At 37.4% G+C, this 25,435-nt stretch overlaps 1 protein-coding gene across 4 annotated transcripts in view; it reads right to left on the bottom strand.

The window, feature by feature from the left end:
- Positions 1 to 5,389: 5,389 nt before the first annotated feature.
- Positions 5,390 to 25,435, bottom strand: part of syk (spleen tyrosine kinase) — a 44,173-nt gene continuing 24,127 nt past the window's right edge. For 3 of the 4 annotated variants that reach the window (XM_044173358.1, XM_044173355.1, XM_044173357.1), the window contains exons 5-15: positions 22,915 to 23,053; positions 20,922 to 21,003; positions 20,779 to 20,834; positions 17,242 to 17,304; positions 13,360 to 13,441; positions 11,634 to 11,793; positions 9,028 to 9,237; positions 7,686 to 7,875; positions 6,533 to 6,673; positions 6,145 to 6,257; positions 5,390 to 6,015 (exon numbers count right to left, since the gene is read on the bottom strand). In XM_044173358.1, the coding sequence (XP_044029293.1) occupies positions 5,943 to 6,015; positions 6,145 to 6,257; positions 6,533 to 6,673; positions 7,686 to 7,875; positions 9,028 to 9,237; positions 11,634 to 11,793; positions 13,360 to 13,441; positions 17,242 to 17,304; positions 20,779 to 20,834; positions 20,922 to 21,003; positions 22,915 to 23,053 (1,309 nt within the window). In that variant the 3' untranslated portion in view covers positions 5,390 to 5,942. The remainder of the gene's footprint in view (positions 6,016 to 6,144; positions 6,258 to 6,532; positions 6,674 to 7,685; positions 7,876 to 9,027; positions 9,238 to 11,633; positions 11,794 to 13,359; positions 13,442 to 17,241; positions 17,305 to 20,778; positions 20,835 to 20,921; positions 21,004 to 22,914; positions 23,054 to 25,435) is intronic. The other variant, XM_044173359.1, reaches the window with a different exon arrangement.

Raw genomic sequence — 25,435 nt, 5'->3', positions numbered from 1 at the left:
ATCTCCGCAGTTGACAGGAAATCACTTGACCTCAGCAGCGGAAGTTGGTCTCCTTTAATTAATTTACTGTTTATCAGACCACAAATGAGACAAGAATTAGCTTGGAAAAACCATATACGCCAGAGCAGAGTGTTTCTGGGGGACGGGCCTCACACATTATTGTACAAAAACACCGGCTGGTCTGCCTCAATTCTCAGTGATTTACAGAGTTTCCTGATGGACAGATACCATCACCATACAGCAAACATGGCCGTCCTATTAGCTGACTCTGCCCGGACTGGGAATGAGGTGCACTGTGGTAGTGAGGAGGTTTTCTCATTTGCTGTCTGATAAACAGTAAAATCATCAAATTAAGTATCCCATGTCACTATTTTAACCAAAACCAGTGAATAAAGTTATAAAGTTATGTTACTTATTTTGTCTTACTGAAACCTGGCTGGGTTATGAATAATATGTTAACCTAAATGAATCCACTCCGCCCAGTCATATTAATACTCACATTCCTCGAGGCACCGGCCAAGGAGGTGGAGTTGCAGCCATCTTTGACTTAAGCCTATTAATCAACCCTAAACCTAAACTAAATTATAACTATACTATAAATTCTATGTGTCACAGTGTAACACGCTCCTGGTCCTTATTCTGAATTTTTAACTGAATTCTCCATTTTTATCAAGTTTAGTCTTTAAAACAGATAAAGTAATTATTGCAGGTGATTTCAATATTCATGTGGACATTGAAAATGATACTGTACTGCATTTATCTCATTAGAGTCGATTGGCTTCTGTCAGAGTGTACATAAACCCACTCACTGTTTTAACCACACTCTCGACCTTGTTCTGGTGTATGGCATTGAAATTGAACATTTAATAGTCTTTCCACTGAATCCTTCATTATCGGACCATTATTTAATAACTTTTGAACTCCTATTACTGGACTACACGCCATTAGGCAAAAACTTCCACACCAGAGGTCTATCTGATAGTGCTGTAGCTAAATTTAAGGAAGCGATCCCATCTGCATTTAATTCAATGCCTTGTCTCAATATAATAGAGGACTCCTATGCTAATTTCAGCCCTTCCCAAATTGACCATCTTGTTCATAGTACTGCAGGCTCACTGCGAACAACACTCGATTCTATCGCCCCTCTAAAAAAGAAGATAATAAAACAAAGAAGGTTAGTTCCACGGTATAACACCCAAACCCGCAAATTAAAGCAAACATCACAAAAACTTGAAAGAAAATGGCGTTCCAACAACCTGGAAGAATCTCGTTTTGTCTGGCAAGATTATTTTAAAACATGAAGGAAACCCTTCTGTAATGCCAGAGCAGCCTACTACTCATCATTAATAGAGGAAAATAAAAACAACCCCAGGTTTCTTTTCAGCACTGTAGCCAGGCTGACAGAGAGTCAGTTCTATGGAGCCATGTATTCCTATAGCCCTCAGTAGTAACGACTTCATGAGCTTCTTTAATAATAAAATTGTAACTATTTGAGAAAAAATTCATCATGTCCTGCCCTCAACCAGTACCAATTAATCTTCAAACACAGGAACCTTAGAAACAGCTGTAAAATCTGATATACTGTATATTTAGACTGCTTTTCTCCTATCGACCTTCTTCAACTAACTTCAACAATCTCTTCATCTAAGCCATCAACCTGGCTCTTAGACCCCATTCCAACTAGGCTGCTTAAAGAAGTTTTACCCTTAGCACTTCTTAGTGGATATGATCAATATGTCTTTATTAACAGGTTATGTCCCACAATCTTTTAAAGTAGCTGTAATTAAAACTGTTCTTAAAAAGCCCACTCTTTATCCAGGGGTTTACTATAGACCTATATCTAACCTTCCCTTTCTCTCTAAGATCCTTGAGAAAGCAGTCGCCAATCAGTTGTGTGACTTTATAAATAACAATAGTTTGAGGATTTTCAGTCAGGATTTAGAGTGCATCATAGCACAGAGACAGCACTAGTGAAAATTACAAATAACCTTTTAATTGCATCGGACAATGGACTTGTCTCTGTACTTGTCTTGTTAGATCTTAGTGCTGCATTCGACACCATTGACCACCACACCCTTTTACAGAGACTAGAACATGTAATTGGCATTAAAGGAACCGCGCTAAGCTGGTTTAAATCCTATCTATCAGGTTGATCTCAGTTTTTACATGTTAACAGTGAACCCTCCGTGCATGCCAAAGTTAGTTACGGAGTTCCACAAGGTTCTGTGCTTGAACTGATTCTATTCACCTTATATATGCTTCCTCTAGGCAATATTATTAGGAAACACTCCATAAACTTTCATTGTTATGTGGATGATACCCAATTATGTCTATCGATCAAGCCGGATGAAACTAATCAGTTAGCTAAACTTCAAGCATGCCTTAAGGACATAAAGAACACTAGAACACTGTGCTCCCAGAATGCAGGGTTACTTGTGGTTCCTAGAGTCTCCAAAAGTAGAATGGGAGCCAGAGCCTTCAGTTATCAAGCTCCACTCCTGTGGAATCAGGTCCCAGTTTGGGTTTGGGAGGCAGACACCATCTCCACATTTATGAGTAGGTTTAAGTCTTTCCTCTTTGATAAAGCTTATAGTTAGGACTGACTTGGGTGAGTCCCAAACCATCCTTTTTATGTGGATGATTAGAACTAGAATATAATATCTCATAATAAACTTTCCCTTAATTTTGGGAAATCTGTGGCCATTCTTTTTGATATATCGCATCAAGCTGAGAAAATATCCAGAACTGAGGCCATTGCACTGAAAGCACTCAGAAAAAATGTAAAACGACTAAACTCTTGGCTTGGAAAGCAACCCAGCTGTTAGTGCATCAATAAAAATTATTTCTGTGGCTTCAGTGTAACATCACTTTGACTCTGCTGCCACCTGCTGGTATAGCAGTTTTCCACAATTCATCAAAAACAAACTTCTGACTGCTCAAAATAAGCTTAATAGGGTTGTATGTAAATTACTTCCTCGTACACATCTGGACTCAGTACATTTTTAATAAAACATTTTTTTTTTTTACAGTTGAATGAAGAATTATTGCAATAAATGCAGTTCTTAGCCCAGTGATTCCCAAACAGGGGTACTTCTGCAGTAACCAGGGGGTACAAGGAAAAATTGCAGAACGACTAGTTATAAAAAAGTCAACAAACAGCTAAAAGTGCTGCTCTGGAGGCTGAAATACCTGCTGAAAGTGACAGAAGGAGAGAGGTGAGAAATGAGAAAGCACAAACTACGGGAGAGGGAAGATGTCGAGTTAGTAACATGCAGTATTGGGATAAAAATGCATACAGATGGGGAGGGAGAGAAGGAGAGAGGAAAGAGGTGCATCATGGGAAGTCTCCCAGCAGTCTAGGTCTATAGCAGCATAACTAAGGGATGGTTCAGGACTCACCCAAGCCAGCCCTAACTATAAGCTTTATCAAACAGGAACGTCTTAAGCCTACTCTTAAATGTGGAGATGGTGTCTGCCTCCTGAACGCAAATTGGGATCTGATTCCACAGGAGAGGAGCTTGATAACTGAAGGCTCTGGCTCCCATTCTACTTTTGGAGACTCTAGGAACCACAAGTAACCCTGCATTCTGGGAGCGCAGTGTTCTAGTCGGGTAACATGGCATTATGAGATCTTTAAGAGCTTTGTAGGTGAGGAGAAGGATTTTAAATTCTATTCTGGATTTTACAGGGAGCCAGTGCAGAGAAGCTAATATTGGAGAAATATGATCTCTTTTTCTAATTCTTGTCGGTACATGTGCCGCAGCATTCTGGATCATTTGGAGAGTCTTACAGAACTTTCGGGCAACGTGATAATAAGGAACTGTAATAGTCCAACCTAGAAGTAACAAATGCATGGACTAGTTTCTCGGCATTTTGAGACAGGATGTGCCTGATTTTTGCAATGTTGCGTAGTTGAAAGAAGGCAGTCCTTGAAGTCTGTTTCATGTGGGAGTTAAAGGATAAATCCTGATCAAAGATAACTCCGAGGTTTCTTACGGTGCTACTGGAGGCCAGGGCAATGCCATCTAGATTAACTATATCTTTAGATAATGTGTCTCAGAGGTGAATGGGGCCAAGTACAATAACTTTAGTTCTGTCTGAGTTTAACATCAGAAAGTTGCAGGTCATCCAGGTCTTTTTGTCCTTAAGGCATGCTTGAAGTTTAGCTAACTGGTTAGTTTCATCTGGCTTGATCGATATATATAATTGGGTATCATCTGTATAACAATGAAAGTTTATGGAGTGTTTCCTAATAATATTGCCTAGAGGAAGCATATATAAGGTGAATAGAATCAGTTCAAGCACAGAACCTTGTGGAACTCTGTGACTAACTTTGGCATGCACGGAGGACTCACCGTTAACATGTACAAACTGAGATTGATCTGATAGATAGGATTTAAACCAGTTTAGCACGGTTCCTGTAATGCCAATTACATGTTCCAGTCTCTGTAATAGGATATGATAGTCAATGGTGTCAAAAGCAGCACTAAGATCTAACAAGACAAGTACAGAGACAAGTCCATTGTCTGATCCAATTAAAAGGTCAAAGATACTGTAAATGGTTGAAACAACCAGTTTCTGTCACTCCAAATGACAGTAGTACAAATGCAAACTTGGCCAAAACTACTCTAAAATACCATTGAATGATACCACAAGCCATCCCATCTATTAAAGGGGTATGAAGGGGTACTTAGGCCCCTCTGATAGGGCTGTGGGGGTATGCTGGACAAAAAGGTGGGGAACCACTGACGCCAACTATTTCTGTTTTTTCAGCAGTATGATTTTGCAATACAAAAGGTGGGGAACCACTAATACCAACTATTTCAGTTTTTTCAACAATATGATTTTGCAATAAGAGGCAGGTCAACTAGGACTTCCACTTCAACTAGGTAAAAAGACATTCTTATATCCTGCTGCAGTTCTCTAGAACAGTGTTTGGGATCTTCAAAACAACAAAAGACTGAGGGGGTTTAACTTTTGGTAAATAAATGGTTGTTAAAGGGGTACTCCACTGATTTAATATCAAACAACAGTAAGAGAAATGCATTTCTCTAATAGAAATGTTTGTGTTTTCACTTTTGTATATATTTTACAATTTGTTGCATTTTTTAATATATCCTTAATATTTGTGCTTTTGCGTTTGTATGTGTTTTGTCCTTAGAGGCCACAGTAAAGTGATGTACAACAGAACTTTTGAAGATTATTTTTGAATAAGAATCTTATACTTATTTTAATACTTGACATCTTGAGATTGATGATGATATTTTTCTTAATTTATTACAGAGATAAATGTAAATATGTAATATAATAAATGTTTTAAATATCAGTGGATCTCCTGGACACCACCTTTGTCCATATATTGAATAATACTGACAGGTTTTAGCATTAATTATGAGTCACAGTGATGGAATTTATTCATATGCAAGTACAGAAACACCCACTATTGATAAGCAGTCCTTACTCTCTAAAACACTGAAACAATCAGACCGTCATTCAAGGATTCAAGGATTTTTGGTTTAACTATAATGACATTGCAATTATGCAGCTATAATACATTGCATACACTGCACTTATAGTACTTAATTATACTTAATACACTGCACTTACAGTATGAAACACATCTACCAAATGAATCAGTGTAGTTTGTTAGCTGTAACATGAATGTTTGTTCATAGAATAAGCTGGACTTATATCTGTTTATTAAAACGTTCATATTGTTTACATTAAGGAAGGAACAAGAAAAGTAATAAAATAAATGTAATTTGCATAATTATGCTCTATGTTCAAAAGCTATAATGAGCCCTCCAGCTGAAGTCAATATTTTCCAACAGCATTTATAATTTATAATTCATAACCATCTCAAGTCATTCATACATGATTAAATGCAGTTTTTCTCATCCACCAATAGTTTGCATAGTCGCCTAACATCCATCCATGAAGAATCACTGTGCAATGTCATAATAATACTCTCGTAGTCTTGGCTCAACAACAGAAAATCCAGGCCTTTCATCCACCCTGTAAGACATGAAAACAGCAAGTAGTTATCAAAAATGAGGTCTCCTAACATACACCTTATTATTCCTATCTGGTGTAAGACAGTCTGTTGTTAATCCAACCATTACCTTATGATTACTTGTCACTTACTTGTATGTCCAACAGGTCCTCATGAGGTCATACATCTCTGGTGGACAGTTCGCTGGGGCATCCATACGCTGTCCACTTTCAATCATCTGCATGACATCATTTCCTTTCATTCCCTGTGAACAGTGATACATTCAGATTAGGTCAAAATTTCTCAGTACCTCTGAAAGAAATGCAAAATGGTTGAGTTGATAAAAAAATGTTGCTCTTGAATTTTTCATAGTAGTGAATCATCTTTCAATATAACTTTGAGAAAGTTAATCATGCTGCTCATTGTATAATCTTAAACTTACGCCCTAAGAGGATTGTGATACATACAATCAAGAGGTCAATACAATTTGTAGACCACAGTACAGACAGAAGTAGTAGGTTGGTTAGAAATTGTTCATACCTTGTATGGTTTCTGGCCACAGGAGTAGGCCTCCCACATGAGCACCCCAAAGCTCCACACATCACTTTTGGATGAGAATTTGAAGTAGTTTATACACTCAGGAGCGTACCATTTCACTGGCCATTTCCCATGAGCCTTGGCCTGGAGGAGGAGGCACACACAAAACATCAGTGGATGTGATTTCATGTTATGATGGTCATATTGCAGCCTCAGATTGCAGTCTATCTCATTGCACTGAAGGGATTCTGTCAGTTGTTCTGATGCTCATGATTTTTTATTTTTTTTTTGGTTTACAAGTAAGTACAATTCTCTTTCTCTCTTTTATTTCTGACTATGATCGACTGCTGGGTGATAATGGGGCTGTGCAATAATGTTTACAATATGCTCATGGCAATTCGAGATACAAAATTAAGCAGATAGGCTCTTGTTAATATTGCAGTAGTTTTAATGCTTTCGATGCATTTAATACTTTTATGCATAGATGAAAGGGATTCATTGCAGTGGACCACCAAAACTTTTAGTGTATGAAGGAGTCTGACCTGTCCCAAGATTACAATAAACTAGAGACATACTGAAAAATCAACCATGTGAGGCACACTATTTATTGTTCCACCCTTGTCAACAGTTGTCGTTTACAGGCATGCCAGTAGCCATAATTAATGTCAATGTGTTTTAGGATTGAGAGAACATGAGGGCACATTGGAAAACACCAAGGTTATAGATGAGCTCCATGTTCTGATTATGAACAGCTTTGACTATTTCAGTTTTGGTCACAAAGAGCAGTGCTACACCGACATTCAGCCAGAACTTGGTTATTGTAATACATTTTTATTTTTATTCTATTTTTTTCCAAAACATTATCAAAACAGCTTCATAATGTTGAATGAAAAAATGTTTATACTGTTCTGTGCAACTCTAAAACACTAAAAACTGGTTCATTTAAATTAAATCTAAAAAATAATTTTATAAAACCATTTCATAGAAGCTTATAAAAATTGGTATATTCTTTAGTCATATTGCCCCACTCTACCATTCCGCTGTAATGAGCTGGAAGTAAGCCAGTATGCACCGGTGCACCATGGGCCTGGATGGGCTGATCTATCCATGCTCGATCTACAAAAAATAAGCTGTATCCATCCCTGTCAGCAGTTACCTTGTAGTAGTTTTGCTCCTCAGCGACAGCTTTGGAGAGGCCGAAGTCACTGATCTTGGCGTAGTGCTGCGTGACCAGCAGCACGTTCCTGGCAGCGAGGTCCCTGTGGACGAAATTATGCTCCTCCAGGTACTTCATCCCCATAGACACCTGGTGGACCAGCTCTGTGATGTTCTTTATGGTTGTTTGCCTGTAGATGATCAATTGTAATTTTGACTATAAGAGTAACTGTTATTGTGATTATTTTAACTGTAATGACAGGTTGATCATAAACAATCTTTTGAGATGCCTTTCACAAGGATCAGCTTTTAAACTGGAAAAAAAACCTGGTTTATCAATAAAGTGTGAATAACTTTTAATTATAGTTTAAATGTTTGTGCCTCCACCATCTTAAACTGAACTAAAACTTTGAAACTTTCCATTTTTAAAAAATCTATTTCTGTGATTTTCCGCTGTTCTCTCCCAATTTGGAATGCTTACTGCATTTCTTCTCACTGCTAACTCTACTGTTGACCTTGCGGAGGATTCTAATGGACACGGACAGGTTGTCAGTCTACAGTCACGGGTCTAATACACGTAGAAAGACTCCCACATTCACCAAGTGAACCACTGTACCTCCAGCAGCATTGCTACATAACAAACATTGGAGGAACCATGCAGAAATAAAAAAGGACAGAACAGAAATCTTATCTATCTCAGAACTGCTGCCATTTTTTTAAATGTCAAACCACTAGAGCCATCATTAGAAACTAACAAAGTTTCAGTTCAGTTTAATATGTTGGAGGAACACATTCTATATGGGTTGGGGCCAAGGCTCAGCCAAGCATAAATCTATGGGTAGGACAGTTTTTGAGGACACAATGAAGTCAACAAATTATGATGAAATTGGTTGTTGTGCTTTTCATAACAATGGTAGTATAACAAAACAATAAAAAAATTGGAAATGCTATGTAAATCTTTGCATTAACTCACTAACCCTACTTAAAATAATGTTTAGTTTCCTTGATAGAGACCTGGTACTATATGATAGGTGATGAATTTGAATTTGAAACTTTATTACAAAGAACACTGTCCTTTACTACCTTATCTTTGATTGATGTTCAATTCAGGGGTCAAAAATGAAATTTTGAAAAGTGAGGGGGGCATGTCCAACCCATCCGCAGAGGCAATTGTGTCCTTTGCCACTGGGAACAAAAATACACTGCCACAGGCAGTGATCTTTAAATCAATTTTCAAACCAAACAGGTGTATATCATTATGTTCCTAGTATTAATGTGAAATAAGCAATGTCGGCAGAATGCTTCGTTCCAGAGAATGATCAGGATCCAGTTGGAGTACAAACTTGTTTTTCTGCAGGAACTTGTTGAGCGGTCCCAGCTCGGCCAGCTCCATGACCAGCATGAGGTTTTCTGCCTCACAGATACCGATCATCCGGACAATATAAGGATTGTCCAGCTGCTGCATGACATTGGCTTCTCGCAGCATTTCCTCACGCACTGATGGGTTGTTATCATCATTCTTCAGGATTTTGACTGCAACTGGCTTCTCTGTCCTAATACATAGCGATGGTTAGTGTTAGGATGACTGTGCCACCTGGTTTGTATTGACACTCATCACAAATACCAGACATTTTGGCTCAAGCACAGTAAGCCACATTTTTAGACAAACAAGGATCAGCAACAGATAATCAGTATTACAACACAGGGTTTAGGATAGAATAAGTATAGACTAGTACACAAACAATATATACAGTCTATACATCAATACTATAAATACAGAGTGTACAAGTAAGATAAATGTTGTTTAAGCAGATCGAGCAGATAGATTGTGCATTCTTGTGATTAGCGGGCTATGGATGGTAGCCTTTTCCCATTTAAGTGTTCTGTATCTGCTGTATCTCTTGTTGGAGACAGACAGCATGGTGAGAAAACAGGGGGAGCAGTAGAGTAGTATGGATTGAATTAGCCAATGAGTAACATATACTGTATTTTTGTTCTGTCTTTCCTGTTTAATAGTACAGTCTTCTTTACAATGGTTAGAGCTACAAGCAGAAAAAGTGCACGAGTTGTCTAGGAAAGAGTAGGCTGCAGAGATCTTGTAAAATTTGGCCAATTGAGGAGATTAGAATTATTTTCCATCTTTCCAGCCATGTCATCATTGGCTGTCTAATGTACGATAAAGTTTGAGTTTGTAAAGTTAGTTCAGATTAGCTGAGATATGGATGTATGGGGTACTTTAAGGATAGGTTCACAATTTTTCAAGTCCATCTTAAAAACATAGTCAGGTGCCCATATATATATAACATTGAAACAGGTTTTGCTTCAGTTTTTGTAATCCTTCCTCCTGCTCAAACTGGCCATTAAAATATCCCTTCCTAATGCACTTCCCAATGTAAGGGAAGGGGGACAAAATCCCCAGTCCCCTTTCAGTGCATAAATACATTCCAAGGTTTAGTTGATGCTGATGTGAGGCTTCAGCAGTTGAGTTAAACAAATCGAGTATCCTCCAAAGATACAGTCTTTTAGTACAAAATTCCCTCTTTGTGTTAGTATCCCTCTACTGCAGCTCAGCACAGAAACACTGGGGAAACACAAAGAGGGCATTTCGTGTTAAAAATACTCTGAAAGATCTCCACTTGATTTCATTAACTCAGACTGCTGAAGCCTCATATTAGCTTCAGATAAACCTTTGAATGTATTTTTGCACAAAACAAGGACTGTGGATTTTGTCCCCCATCACTTACTTTGAAAGCATGTTAGGGAGGGATCTCTTAAAGGCCAGTATTAATAGGAGGAATGATTACAACAAGCAAAAACTGCTTCAGTGTACATTTGAGCAAGTGAGTATTGTTTTTAGACTGATTTGAAAAAATGTGAATCTATTCTTCAATGGTTATAATTGCTTTCTTGAGGGGTAGACTTCAGTATCCCAACAGATTTTTGTTAGAGGCAGGATATTGGACAAGGCGTAGCCTGGTGTCTGACTATTCCATCAACTGGTCAAATTGCTTGGAGTGATACTTATGGCTTGGTTATGTACAGTAGTATACCATCAGCATTTTGTGATAATGTGATTGTGTTGTAATAACAGATACATTTGGGTTTTGCCTGATGGAATCTGCAAGAGGTTCAGTGAATTAAAAGGGTTATAATGGACATCCTAGTCTAGTTCCTTGTTTAAAATCCAGCAAAGAGTAATGGCCCTCGCATCCTGTCAGACACCTTTCTGCCTCTATTGAGGCTATGATGCATGGCATTTTGAGATGCTATTGAGTGGTGTCTTTGGATAGCAGTATTAGGTCGTATAGCATTCACATGTTTTCTGAGGAATTTCTGCTTTAACAAATCCGGTTTGATCTATGTGCATCAGTGAAGAGATGACTGATTATGTTTATGTCAGAGAACATAAGTAGGTTGGCAGCTCGAAAACTGTTGGTTCTTTGTTTGGTTCTGATAAAGTATGATATGGATATGAGCTGTGTGTTTAGAAATTTGATAATTGAATAGAATTTGTCTTTAGGGAAAATGGAGAAAGAAGAAACCAAAAGTGTTGTGGGTTTTAAGGTCTATGCTTTCTTAGTTCCTCATGATGTTAATGGCATTTCTAAGCAATATGATTGGTTATCAGTCTAGGAAGGGGTACATTTCTCAGAAAAAAACTGAGATCTCTGGAACAAGGATCTTTTATTTTAGTCCAAGGTTTTTTATCTTGGGAGAGTGTGCCTGTTACATCTGAGTACATTAGTTTGCTAGTATTTGGCCAATTTTATCCTCAAGCTCAAAATACTATGAGTATGAGTTATGATTAGGAGAATAATATCAAGGGGGTAGTAAAGTCTGCAGATGTCTGACAATCCATAATCATGGCATCATGACATACTGGGCGATTGAAATGGAGGAGTGGTGTTGTTTGTATGCAGGTGTAATGTGATGTGAGCACATAGCATACTTTCTCATCTTGTAGATGCCCTTCGTGACTGTACCAAAGTTCCCAGAGCCCAGTTCTCCATCCTCCAGGAAGAGCTGGTTGCGATCCACTGTGGAACTCCTGAGTTCATCTGGGTCTGCGTATGGACTCTCATATACTTCTGTGTCCATTGGCATGGCCTCTGATGGAGAAATTACCATGTCACATTAGAGGAATAGTGATGGAGTGATTAACACATCAGTCTGTCTTGTACAGTATGTGAACTTGTATGTGAAGTTGAGACACAGATATCAGTCAATGTTTTCTTTTTAAAGTTCTTGAATAAGTATTTAAACAAAATGGAACACAATGTTTATAAGGAGGACATGGAGAGAGGGGACATTGCAAAAAAGATTTTAAAAAGAAAATAAATAAATATCAATGATTAAAGTAAATAAGTTAATTTAATTTAATTTAAAAAAGGGGAACATGTAGTTTGTTACAATCTGTCTTTGTTACAGTATGTCTGTATCTAATGTAAATATACAAGCAAACAACACAAATAATAAATTGTTACATAAACTGGTGTGTATATCTGTACAGATGTAAAGATGCACAAAAATGAATTAATTAAATAATCAAAATGAAATAAATGTGATGAAAATCTAACATTAACGTCTACATGTTCTCCTTTTCTAATCCTCCTCTTAAGGATTGCCCTAACTCTAAAGCAAAACAGAGAACATCAAACTCCTATATTCTACCCTGTTATGGGAAAAAAGACATTTCTGAAGCATATATCTATTTGGAAGTTTTGTCCAGATATTAAATCAGTGGCTGCTATATACATTCAAACATTTCAATTTGATCATTCTGTAGCTATCTTACTCTCTATGCTTCTATTGGACTGAGCCAATTTGCAAGCCACATCTTATCAAGTTTATCTAAAGTTAATATGAAGCTTCAGCAGTCTGAGTTAGACAAATAAAGTAGGTATCTTCCAGAGATTTCACTACAAAATTCCCTGTTTTTGCTACTATCCTTCCACTGCAACTCAGCAAGGAAACATTGAGGAAGCAAAATGTAAATTCCACCTAGAATACCATCAACCAGCAGTGATGGGGAGAATAGGAGCAATATTGACAACTGTTATAATTTTTGTTCTTGTGTTAAACTTGCTAGGTTCAAACTCACAAGGACACACAAAGTTTGAACTTTGAACTAATGTTTATTGTTATGTAATATTATCATACCTCATAGAACTGATGGCCAAAGGTACGAAAATAAAACCCAAGTTTTAATAAACTCGATTTTTACTTTAAGTTTAGTCAACTAGAACTACTTGGTTATGGTTAGGGAACAGTCGTGGTTATTGTTAAAAGAAACCAACATTAACCGCATTTGAAGTGTTTGAACAAATGACAAATTTTCCCTTAGTAGTTTCTAGCCATGCACCAGTTTCTTTTTATTTGCTGAGGTATTGAACTGCCTCTGAGACTTCTGTCACCACCACAATACAGTGGATGTAAAAAGAATTTCATTTGTGGTACTCAAAGTAAAAAGTAAAGAAATGAAACTGAAACTATCTGCAAAGCTGGATACTACAAGGAGTAAGAAAAACTATGTGTTCTTTAGAGAACTGTATGACACTCAAAAGAGTGTGCAGGGGAGCTAGTACTAATGTACTAGCAAGTTAGCAACAGCAACTGAACAACAGTATACTCAACTTTCTCTTGAATACAATATTATTCTATTTTAAATAACTTACCTTTGCTGGCTTCTTGATTATTGGGCACCCTCATTTCATAAGGATTGAGATTATCTGTGGTGTTGTGTCGAGGTCCTCTGCTCTGTTATCAGTTTATCAGAAAATACAATGTTGAGAGAGCATATAGAGTAAAAACACATAAAGCATATTTTCACAGGGTGCACTGCTGAAATGTAATCTGCAATAAGTGAATTAATTCAATACTCAGGCAACGATAAAATGTTTCTCTTATGTAGCAGGGTGCCACGCTTTATATGGAACCTGTATTACAGTGATAGACAAGCCCTCTGAATGTTTAGGTTCAATAAAAAGGGATTCTTCCAAACATTAGAATTTGATGTGAAGTTTTTCACATATTCAGAACTCATTCACCCATGACTTAAGTGGAGAAAAAGCACTAAAATGAAAGTAATTTCTGAATCAAAGAATGTGAAAAAATGCTAAGTCTACCCATTGGCAAAAGGTTAGTACATTTGGGTTTCTGGAGTATGTTTTCATTCATCAGCAGTCCTTCAGCCACCAGTCAGTATCACTGTAATACATGGTGTCCATTAAAGGGTTTAGAGGAAGGGAATAAATGCAAAGGGTTAACATCTTTATTCACATGCATTCAAAGAAGGGGTATGGAACAAGTTCAGTAACTGATTTACTATCCAAATGTTCCTCAGAACACATCGTAACAGAGTGATATAAATGAACTGTTAACTTTGAAACATAGCCATTATGTTCCACACCCATAATTCTATTGTACATTTCAGAAATTGCATAAAGTTGTAAATGCTGAACTCAAAAAACAAAGACAGGAACGAGGTGCAAAAGTATGGTGACCCTGAGAGCTCAATGCACTGCAACTTAACAAAACACATAAACAAAACACAAGCTAATTAAGAAAACATGTTCATCAATTTGACAACACACGTGTAGTATTTAGAAAACATGCTGCAAATACATATATATAAATAAGTCTATACCTGGGATATTTTTGGTCTAATAATGCCTATATGATTATTATGCAGGCTACAGGCTGTCCGTCAACACTGATGAACCGGATAGTAAAGGTAATATCTGTCATAAACGCTAAATCTCCTCAGAATTCATTAAAAAGACTTCCTCTCTGCAAGTTCCTGCTAGGTGCGTGTGGCGGTCACTTTCAGCGCATGCGCATGGTGTAGAGAAGCCAGAAATCCATACATAAACATAAACGGATGATACACGGACCGACTTCAATAACTTGAAGTAAGTTGTCACAAACATGGATGTATAATAAGACCTGGATACGGCACCACCGCCCAGCTTTGCTTCCAATTCTGCCAAGTGGCCACTTGCAGTATTGCAGCAAAAAAATTCCCCTGCGGCCCAAAAGGCATTTTCCTTTCCTTTCCTTTCCATTAACCACTATTATAAAAGAGACATCTGTAACACTGTTGACAGGACACCTCGAACTGCATACAAGGTCTCTGTCTATTATGAATTTTTGATCCATGGAGGTTTTATATTATTATTTTCGATGTAGTATGTCCCAATTGCATGCATAGGCCTACTGCTTGAAAACTGTACGTAGTCTACTTTGTAAGGGCAGCTGCAGTACGTACTAAAAGTAAAAAGAAAAAGTATGAGATTTGGAATGCAGCACAGGTCTTATTATATACATCCATGGTCACAAACCATGGCAACAACAAACGTGTCTGTGTTTCTGTATTTGGTTGTGTTTTCTGTATTTGCAGCGCGTTTCTGTATTTACAGCGTGTTTTCTATATGCTGCGCATGTGTTTTTTCAAATTTATGAAGATGTTTTCTTAATCTGCTTGTGTTTTGTCTATTTGCATGTGTTTTATTACGTTGCAGTGCGTTGAGCTCTCAGGGCCACAGTAAAAAAGCTCCAAAGTTAGTAAAACAAGGTAACAAAGTCCCCTAGCCTCACATGGGCCAACTCCGCATTCCATTTCAGGGCCCCCTCCTTTCAATTCCAAATACATTATAACAGGCTGACAAGGCTGTTCAAAACCAAAGGCTTCTCCAAGAAATATCCCCTTCTTTTGCCCTAAAGGACACAACCAATGTATCTTTTGAGACCCTCAATATCCCACAGTCCATTGTTAGCCTTAAGACTCCTGAACATTATACCTTTGTAGTTGTTTGAGGCATTCCCTCAAACTGGGCAAAGCATCAAATGTTAACATTTTATTTTATTGGTCCCAGTGTTTCCTAATAATTTCCTAGAAAGGATCTGATAAATGACAAATGTTCTTAGGAAAGATTCTAGAAATTACTATATGATTCTGTATTAATTAAGGACAGAGACAATGGGCCGCATGCAAGAACTGCTCCTGCAAACACATTTGTGGCACATACAAGGGACTTAATAGAACTTGTGGAATTGACCAATTTTCTCGTATTTAGAATTTTCTGTTTGGTATGAATGAAATTCACGACTCCAGACTTGTAGTATGAGTCACGCACAGATAGCTAATGCCTAGTTGGCTTAAGAATCATAATGCCTCAATCTGAATGAAGTTGCAGTTTAAATATGTTTAAACATGAAAGCTGTCAATCGAACTCTGGTGGGGACATAACAACCGGAGAGAGACCCCCCTTCTCACTAGTTCGTTTGTAGTGTGACAGCAGAACAGACCAACCACAGGACTGTGTGACAGCAGATACATAACTTTAGCATACATTTAAAAGCTAAACTACTATTAAATCTTGTAGTTGAAAAGCTACTTTACTGGATAAGTGAGGAAACGTCAGGGGATCACCAAAGTCATTAGGATTCATCCTCTGTGCACCATGGATATATGTACCAAATTCCATAGCAATCCATCCAATAATTGTTGAGATATGTCAGTCTGGACCAAAGTGGTGGACCGACAGACTGACCGCAGACAGAACAACATTACGATCCTTAAACTGACATCCCTAGCGTGGCTAAAAACTCAACAAATGTTATGCAGATAATACCCAATTATATCTAGCAATCAAGCCAGATGAAACCAATCAGTTAAACTTCAAGCATGCCTTAATGCTGCAGCACGTGTACTGACAAGAACTAGGAAAAAATATCAAATTTTTCCAATATTACTGTCTTTGCACTGGCTCCCTGTAAAATCCAGAATAGAATTGAAAATCCTTCTCCTCACCTACAAAGCTCTTAATGGTCAGGCACCATTGTATCTTAAAGAGCTCATAATACCTTATTAATTAAATGAGTACGGTCTAGACCTGCCCTATAGGAAAAGTGCAATGAGATAACTTCTGTTATGAATTGGCACACTATAAATAAAATTTAATTGAATTGAACAAATAAATGGGTACTTTCTGGGTATACTGGGCATGCATACTGCATACTGTCTCAAAATTCTGTCTCCATTTTCCATATAATTAGTATCAAATTAGATAGTTCATTCCAAAAAATTTCCTAGTGAATCATTAAGAAATATGATGGGATACAGGATGCACCAGTTGTGTCTTCCAAATTTGGTCAAAAGAACATGTTGAGGAGCCTTTGAAAAAGGACAGACATGTTGATCCATTATTAAATCTTGAAATGCACACATAGAAGGAGGGAGCTACTGAATGGGACACAACATACGACTGCTGGCTGTGGTTCAGAATGTAATTGTAGTGAGTATCCTCTGGATGGTGTTAGATTGCAATTACAAGAAGGCCAACTATTATGATGTCACACAAACCATAAATTGACTAAGTTTGTGTGTGCAGTCAGCTCCAGTTCTGAATCTATCTGCTTTTATCTGGGATTTGAAGTGTGTTAGTAAGTAGCTATCCACATTGAAGCAAAATCACATACAAGGAAGAGTTATGGGGGGGGGGGTTGCACACTACTGTGACTAGATTTATGAGGAGGCAGGAGGAATGTTAGTGCACCTTTTTTCTGCCAGGTATGGGAACAGTTCTGAGTCTGGAGAGAATTCCACCTGCTGCATTTTGCTAGAAACCAAAATGTCAGAGAGGTTATCAGAAGGTGACCTGATAATGTTATGGTCATGCATGTGATCATTACAGTAGAAACAGATTCAAGGGAAAGGTTAGCTCCAAAGAAGGATGTGTCAAGTTTATCTCTAAGAGCATACACTGAGACATCTTACTGACTCATTCAACTGCAAACTACAGGAAGTAGAAAGACATTTTGTTATACAGTATACAACATTTCCATGTTCATTTTACTGTACAGTATGCATGTCAGGAGGAAGAGAAAAATAAAAGGGTTGGTTCATCCAAATTATGAAAAAACATATTTTTTGACCTCCCTTTAGTGGTATCTATCCATGTAGACAGATTATTTGCCCAGGTTTTGAGATATCCATCTTTGAGATTTCTGCCTCCATCCTAATTCAGTGGAGGTGAATGATCCTGTGGTAAAAATATATTTAACAAAAATTCAACCGCAACATCTCTTTCCAGGAACAGTGTCTCAGTTAATCCACAGAACACACTGTCCACAGTTTTCATAGGGACTTCTACTTCTTTGATAGAAATTAGTTCCACTGAAAACTGTTGAAAGCTCATTCTGTGTAGATGATCCAGAGTATCAGGGTCTGGAAAAAGATGTTGCTGCTGAACTTTTTATATTAATTTACAGTATATTCTATAGTCATTTTAAAGTCCTTTGAGCACCACAAAAAATTCCATTCACCTCCATTGTAATGTATGAAGCCCGGCAGGTGTCTTGTAAAAAAACAAAACTTTTAGCCAATGATTTATTAATTCATGCACACAAATATCTAATTTGTTCTCTCAAATAATAATAATAGCATTTATTATTTGGGAATAATCACAAGCAATAAATGCTCTTAAATATTAATAAAATAATTAAAGCTGCAAGCAGCGTTGAACGGACCCTCGCCTCAGCAGGAGCAACAGCCGCGGTCTTGTCACCGGAGGCCGGCTGACTCCACTCTGTGTCTAATCATACATGATGTTGCTGTATATCAAGTGAAGATCACACAATACAACTCCTAATTAGCCTTTAAATGTCCTCAGGCTGGGACTCTTATCAAACATGTGAAATTTGGAAAAGATCGGATGATGTGGAGCTCAGGTAGCACTGTTACTACTTTTGGAACAAGGTAGCACAATTACTAATTTTGGAACATGGAATTGGCTGAATGTTTAATTTAGATTCCACTGCCCAAATTTGAAGTCGATCTGATTAATTCTTTAAGAGGAGTTCGTTAAAGTACAGAGCCTGTAAATGGTGAAAAATGGCACGTTCAATTCTAAATGACTGACTTCCTGTTGAGTTTAGGGTATGGCTCCAAGAACCTAACTGTGGCATATGTTTGGGGGCACTATAGAGCCCCCTGTTCATGCCTGAGCCCAATCACTGCAGTAATTCGGCGCCAGTTGTGACATGTGTGCAAAATTTCAAGAGTTTTCGAGCATCCTAAGCTCCTCAAAAATGCATTTTAAGATCAGAATAATAATACTTTCAGCACTTTCAGTGCCAGGAATTGTTCAGCCCTATCACTTTCTTGCTTGGGCCCTAATAATATTCCTTACAAAAATAATAGTTTCCTTGCACTATAACAGGTGCCAGGAGCCGTTACCCCCCAACCCTTACTGAAATGTCAAAAATGTTCCCGTTTGTTTCTCAAACCCTGTGTTCATAGTGCTCCCGAGTGTCAAACCCTGTGTCAAAAATGTTCCTGTTTGTCAGTGCGACACCTGGAAATATGGTTCGGCCATTCAAAAGTATGTCAAATGTCAGAATTTGTCCATTCCAGATATTTTTACATTTGGCACACACTTGAATGGAGTGGTTGGGATCCCCAGATGTCAGCTAATACCTGTATTTTAATAGGCTGCTACTGGTTCTGCATACATTTGAAATGCTGGAACCAGTTCAGGGTCCAAGAGGAGCCTCTGTTATTGACACATATGTCAGTGTACAAGGACCAACAAGTGAAAGCATGTGATTGCCTCAGCCTCTGCTCAGCCTGGGGTTAGAGAGAGGACACCAGACATGATGGCACCACTTTTTAAGAGGTCAGGCAGGCCCGTCACACTGGGAAACAGCTCAGACATTGGTCCAGTGAACCATATATATCAATGTCATGAAAAACATAAAATGACTAATTGACATTGACTTTGACATTTGGTAACCCAGAGCACTCCATTCTGAGGTATGCCAAATGTCAATATGTAAGGAATTTACCCTTATCCTGAAGTTCTCCCCAGGACTGACAGCTGTCTTGAGCCCCAGGCCTGGATACTGGAGGGCTCCTGGAATTACCAGGACCACAAAATCCCATTCAGACAAATAGGAACCTTTTTGACACGGTGCGCTGTCTAAACATTGACTGCTCCATTCTGAGGTATGTCTAATGTCAAAATGTAAGGAATATACCCTTATATTTTGACATTTGCCATACCTTTGAATAGGGGGGTTCAGGGTTTCCAAATGTCCCTCCAAATGTCCCTCATTTTTGACACGGCATGCTGTCCAAATGGGAACACTGACTGCACCATTCTGAGGTAGATGAGGCAAATGTCAAAATTTAAGTGTCAAACAAATGGCCCAGTTGACTTCAAAGTTGCACCAATCACCTTGACTCAGGACATACTTTTAGCAAATTGAGCGCTGACTCTGTGAGCCCTTTGTTCAAATGTACTACTGTGTGTCCAAATGCAGTGCATCTATCAGCCCATGGACAGTATATGAGCCGCTTGGATTAAATGCAGTTTTGTTTTGATTTTGGACATAGATTAGATGTACTTCATATTTAGGCTGTTTGGCTATAGAACAAAGTTGTGTTATCTTAAACATATCTTAAAATCAACTATTGTTTAATGTTATGTTCTGTTAATTTGTCTGCACATAGTCAAATAAAGTAATTCGAGACCACAAATGAGTAATTTGTCTGTACAGTTTATGAATTTGTGCACAATTCTTTTTTTTATGACACCCGCCAAGACTGTCTGCATGATCTAGATACCACTAGAAGGAAGTGAGTAGTTTGATTTAAATATTTAAATGATTTTAATATTTAAATATCCACATGCAAGATGGTGAACAGACATGTTTCAATCTAACTATGAAATTCTTATTCATAATTTATCTATAATTATGTCAATATTGTGACAATACATAAAATAACAACTAAATTTATCATTTAAAACTATTTCAGACACAAAGTTGTGATTAAGAAAATATCTAAAAATAAAGATTAATACATTAATCAGCAGCCTCATTTCCTTTTACTAATCGTATGAGACATGTCAGTGAGTGGATGACCTTACTTCCTGTTTTTTTGGACATAGGCACAGGACCATGAGAATATGCAAATGCATTAATGACACCAACACACACACACACACACACACACACACACACACACACACACACACACACACACACACACACACACACTGTATGCACTGACACACACACACAGAACTTACAAGGGCAGAACTTAATCCAGGATGGTCCCGTGGGAGCAGTGGCCGTCCTATCAGACCTATGAACACAACATATGACAAATGTGGATCAGATTTGAATATATTCCTACACTTTCAGTTGTTAGATAATAATTAGTATGCAATACCAATTTCTCCTTCAGGTCTTGGACAGGGCACTGTTAGCACTCGCAGCAGGCCGTCTGGTTTGTATGAGTAGTGCTCCACCAGCTGTGATAAAAAGAGATAAGTTCACATATCAGACACTCATTACAATGGTCAGGATTATATACATGCATTAATAACTACACAAGACTAAAAGTGTAAAGTCTTTCAAACATTCTTCAGAAGCCGAAATTTTGGTAATGCTTTAGATTACAGCAATGAACAATGTAGTTTGCCTGTTTGTTTGTAATAAGGTCATTTTTAAATAAAATCACACCAGATTTATTAAGAAGTCATCACTCCATCTTCCCTGAAACGTACAGATTTTTGCTCAGTTTTATGGTCATACTGTATTCTATAATAGTAATAGAATAGGTACCCAGTAGTTAAATAATAACTACAGTATAAATTCCCTCTAAGTTTATCCCATATGTCCAGATTATTGCTCAGTAGGTCATACATACCCTGTAATAATGGAATAGGTACTCAGTAGTTAAAAAATAACTACAGTTCTTTGTAAGATCCCGAATTGTTACCCCCTTATTCCATAACTTTACATCTCGTTCCCCAGTACCTACATATATGTATTAGTATGTACTGTACTGGTACACTGTTAGTACAAATGATTACACCTCAACTCAGGAGTAATTACACTGTACGTTGCAGGCTGTAATCTAAAGCATTACCAAAATGTTCATTATACCCCAGAAGACAAGAGATGACATTTGTTATTCTTAGAGATATCCTAGTAGTAGGGTTAAACATGAAAACGTTTGCCCTGAGGGTGACGCTAAAGGAAAGGTACTCTGATCCTCTGGTGAGCATGCTGGGCTGCAGCTACAATTGAGGACACCAAGTTCATGTCGTCTCTATTGTTTCTAGCAATGTGGGAAATAGTTCAACATTTTGGGAAATACACTTATTCTCTTTCTTTCTGAGAGTGAAATGTTCAGATGGATATTGATCTCATGTCTTTGTGTTAAGTACAGATCTGGAGTCAGGACATGGTTAGCCTAGCCTAGTATAAAGACTGCAGGGGGAAACAGCTGGCCTAGCTCTGTCCGAAGTTCAAAAATACACAGACTAACACCTCTAAAGTTCACTAATTGACATGTATCTCGTTTGTTGAGAATGTACACAAACAGAAATGTTACAGAAATAGACAGTTTGTGGTTTTAGGAGGAATTGCGTGCTGTAACTAGTTCTTGACAAACAACAGCTGGGTGCAGTGACCGTGTGCAGCCTCCTGAAGCCGTGTTATCACACTGAGGTTACCAAGTTTGGTACCAACGTTCCTGTACAGAGACCAAAACCAAAACCTGTGCTCACCGAGCATATCTGGCAACCTGTCCTATCGCCAGAGATGTGCTAAGTATTACACTCTTGGTCAAGAAATGATGAACTATTCTTTTAATGACCTAAGGAGGGGTTTACACTCTACAATAGCACACAAATTACATGTGCTGTTTTTCAAAGCTGACTGGTCATTCTAGAGTCAGCATCTATTTTATATATATATATATATATATATATATATATATATATATATATATATATATATATATATATACTGTATATGTTCACTATTTCTAGACAAAAATAATTGATAATTAAATGAAATAAAGTGTGTTGGTATTTCTCCACCAGATATACTGTATATTCCTGGCAATGTGGAGATAGCTTTGAAACAGCATTTAGACCACAATTTAGGGGGATAACATTTACCAAAAAAGAAAACAATTGAATAGTTACATGAATAAATAAAATGTGAAAAATATCAAAAATAAAATAGGGATATCTATGTAACTATAGCATCCATAAAGTACATCATAATATTATTTCTGACAGAATAAAATGGCGGGACAGTCACTGAGCAACACTTCAGACACCTGCTGGGAAACCCTAAACCTAATCCTGAGAGGCATAGGTAAAGACTAACATGAAAATAACCAGAAATATAAAAATAATTGTGTTAACCTGCCACAGGGTGTCAAACTTCTTGCCATCTGGGATAGACAGCTTGTCAGTCCTGTCCCTGTCAATGCGATAATGCATGACTTGTCCTTCATGTAGTAAACACAGAGCATAGGATCCATTCAGATCCCTCTGTCGGATCCTGCACAGACATGAAGAAGAAAATGAAGAGAAGAAATGGGACAAAAAGTCACAAAGTCGAAGAAGGATGATGAGGATATCAGTAGAAGAGGAGACAACGCCTGTAGTTTGCAATTAAAGCCTTTTTGGTTGTTGTTTTGTTTGTATGTTATCGTGAAATCCCTTCTCTGGAGTGAATATAGTACAAGTATCATTTATACTCTTTCTTCATAGATGTGAATGATGTCTTGTGAGGTGGCAAACATAGATTTGTGAAATACAAACCCAGTTCATATGACTATATTCAGAAGTAGTGGAATGTGGTGTCAGCCTGTTATTGAGATATCTGTCGCCCGAGATTTTTGCCTCCACCCCAATAAATTGGTGGTGAGTGGAATTTAGTTTGTGGCGCTCAGAGTACTGAAAAGTTCAGCTCAGTGTTGCGGCTACTCTGGATAATCCACAGATCACATTGTCAACAGTTGTCACAAGGACAACTTTCTACCAACCCTTAAACCAGACACTTGTTTGTTTGTGTAGTGTGTATGTGGTAAAGCTATTAAAGATCATGTCAAGAGTGATGCTCGACACAAATTTTTACTGAGCCATTGCAACAGTTTCAGCCCAAAGTTTCAACACTACTACCACATCCACAGCTACAGTGTGTGGTATGTGAGATGGTGTTAAACACTGTTTAATCTGTCCATGGCAAAAAATGACTCAAAAATATATCGTGAACAATATATTGTAAAGAGAACACAGTCATTCATCACAACAATTGTATCAGTACAAAGATCAAGAATAAACCATACAGGAAATACATCGAGGTTACAAGAAAAACTTGACCTGTAGAGTTTGTAGGGTAGAGATGTAGTAAGTGTATTATTTATGTCTCCTCTTCTTCACGACTTCACTACCTCTGCACTGCTTATCAATGTTCGTGGTTTATGGTTTTAAACTTTTGTGGATGGATGCACCTTTCTAAAACTTTTTTGATATTTTAACCTTTGAAGTGACAGCTTTCAATAACAGCTTTTTCCTCATATTGTGAGAAAAAAATGAATTACTTTTATTTGCTTATAAAACGCAGACAGGATTAGCCACAATCAATTTTAAACTTTTAAACTCGACAACTGTTACTACAGTTGTTGTTATTGGCTCTGTTACTAATACTGACATTATTTTTCTTATAGCTGTCATTCCTATTATTATTAATTTATTAAGATTAACACTACAATTACATTTCTATTTTAAAAATTCTAGGTGGTATTTGCATTGTGCCTCCCTCTCTGTTAACTATAAAACAAGTAACTTGTTGAACTTGTCTAATTATAGCACTCAGCAGTAGATTATTCAAAACGTTTGTTTGGTCTATCTCTACTCTGCAAAGAGTCTTGGCTATAAATGTTGAACCTCAAACTTTGATGTTACATGTGACAGAAAGCTATCATTTGACTCGGGGTATTTCAAAAGCCAGATCTGTTCTACTCTGTCTTGTGTTAATTTTGTGTTGTCATACATGTGTCACATTTAGATCATGTAAAACCTTGTACACAGACTCAAGTCATAAAACAACCTCTCTTCTTCAGCTTGTAGAAAATGCAGTTGTCAGGCAGACGTATAGAGAGCAGATTATATCACTCCTGTTCAGTAAAGTTGATTTTACAGATTGATTACAGTTACAGCCTTTCATAGGCTGGCTCCTAGCTACAGTATATTGCTGAGTTGCTAGTTCCATATGAAACAGTACTGCCTATGTCCCATTGTCATAGCTTGCAGGATTTAAGGTATGTAGATTCAGGGACATTTTTTAAATAACCTTTTAAAGCTTATAAGAGCTTTAATTTAACTGATGCATCTTTGTCTTATTTTATTTTATCCTACTGTACTTTTCAATTACCTGGTTTTATTTTTGTCTCATTTGTTTTACTAATGCATCATGTCTTATCTTATCCTATTTATTACTGTTGTTTCTTTTATCTCTATTGTTTTAGTCTTTAAATGTAAACATTTTCATATGCCTTCATATGCATTCCTTGAAGCCTTGTTTTGAAACAAGTATCATTTTATTCTATTTGACTTTTTGGTATTTGCCACCAGGGAAAGTTTGAATAGGACACCCGTTACCATACAATATTTCAGCTGTACCTTGTTGGTTGATAAATGAGTGCAGCTCTTTTCAAACATTAGGATCTGTGTAAGAACCCTGACATTACAGTGATAAAGACAAGCTCAGTTACAGGAACTAAACAGGAACTTAAACAAATGGCGTGTGTGTCATTATTTATAACTGCGCTTTTGAGATCTAAATTATGTTCTAATAACATAAAAAGTATATATATATATATATATATATATATATAAATGAAAATATATAGAAATATAGCATAACCAATTGTAATAG

This window comes from Siniperca chuatsi, linkage group LG18, assembly GCF_020085105.1.
Source record: "Siniperca chuatsi isolate FFG_IHB_CAS linkage group LG18, ASM2008510v1, whole genome shotgun sequence".
Taxonomy (NCBI): domain Eukaryota; kingdom Metazoa; phylum Chordata; class Actinopteri; order Centrarchiformes; family Sinipercidae; genus Siniperca; species Siniperca chuatsi.
This window is presented reverse-complemented; position numbering and strand designations above follow the sequence as displayed.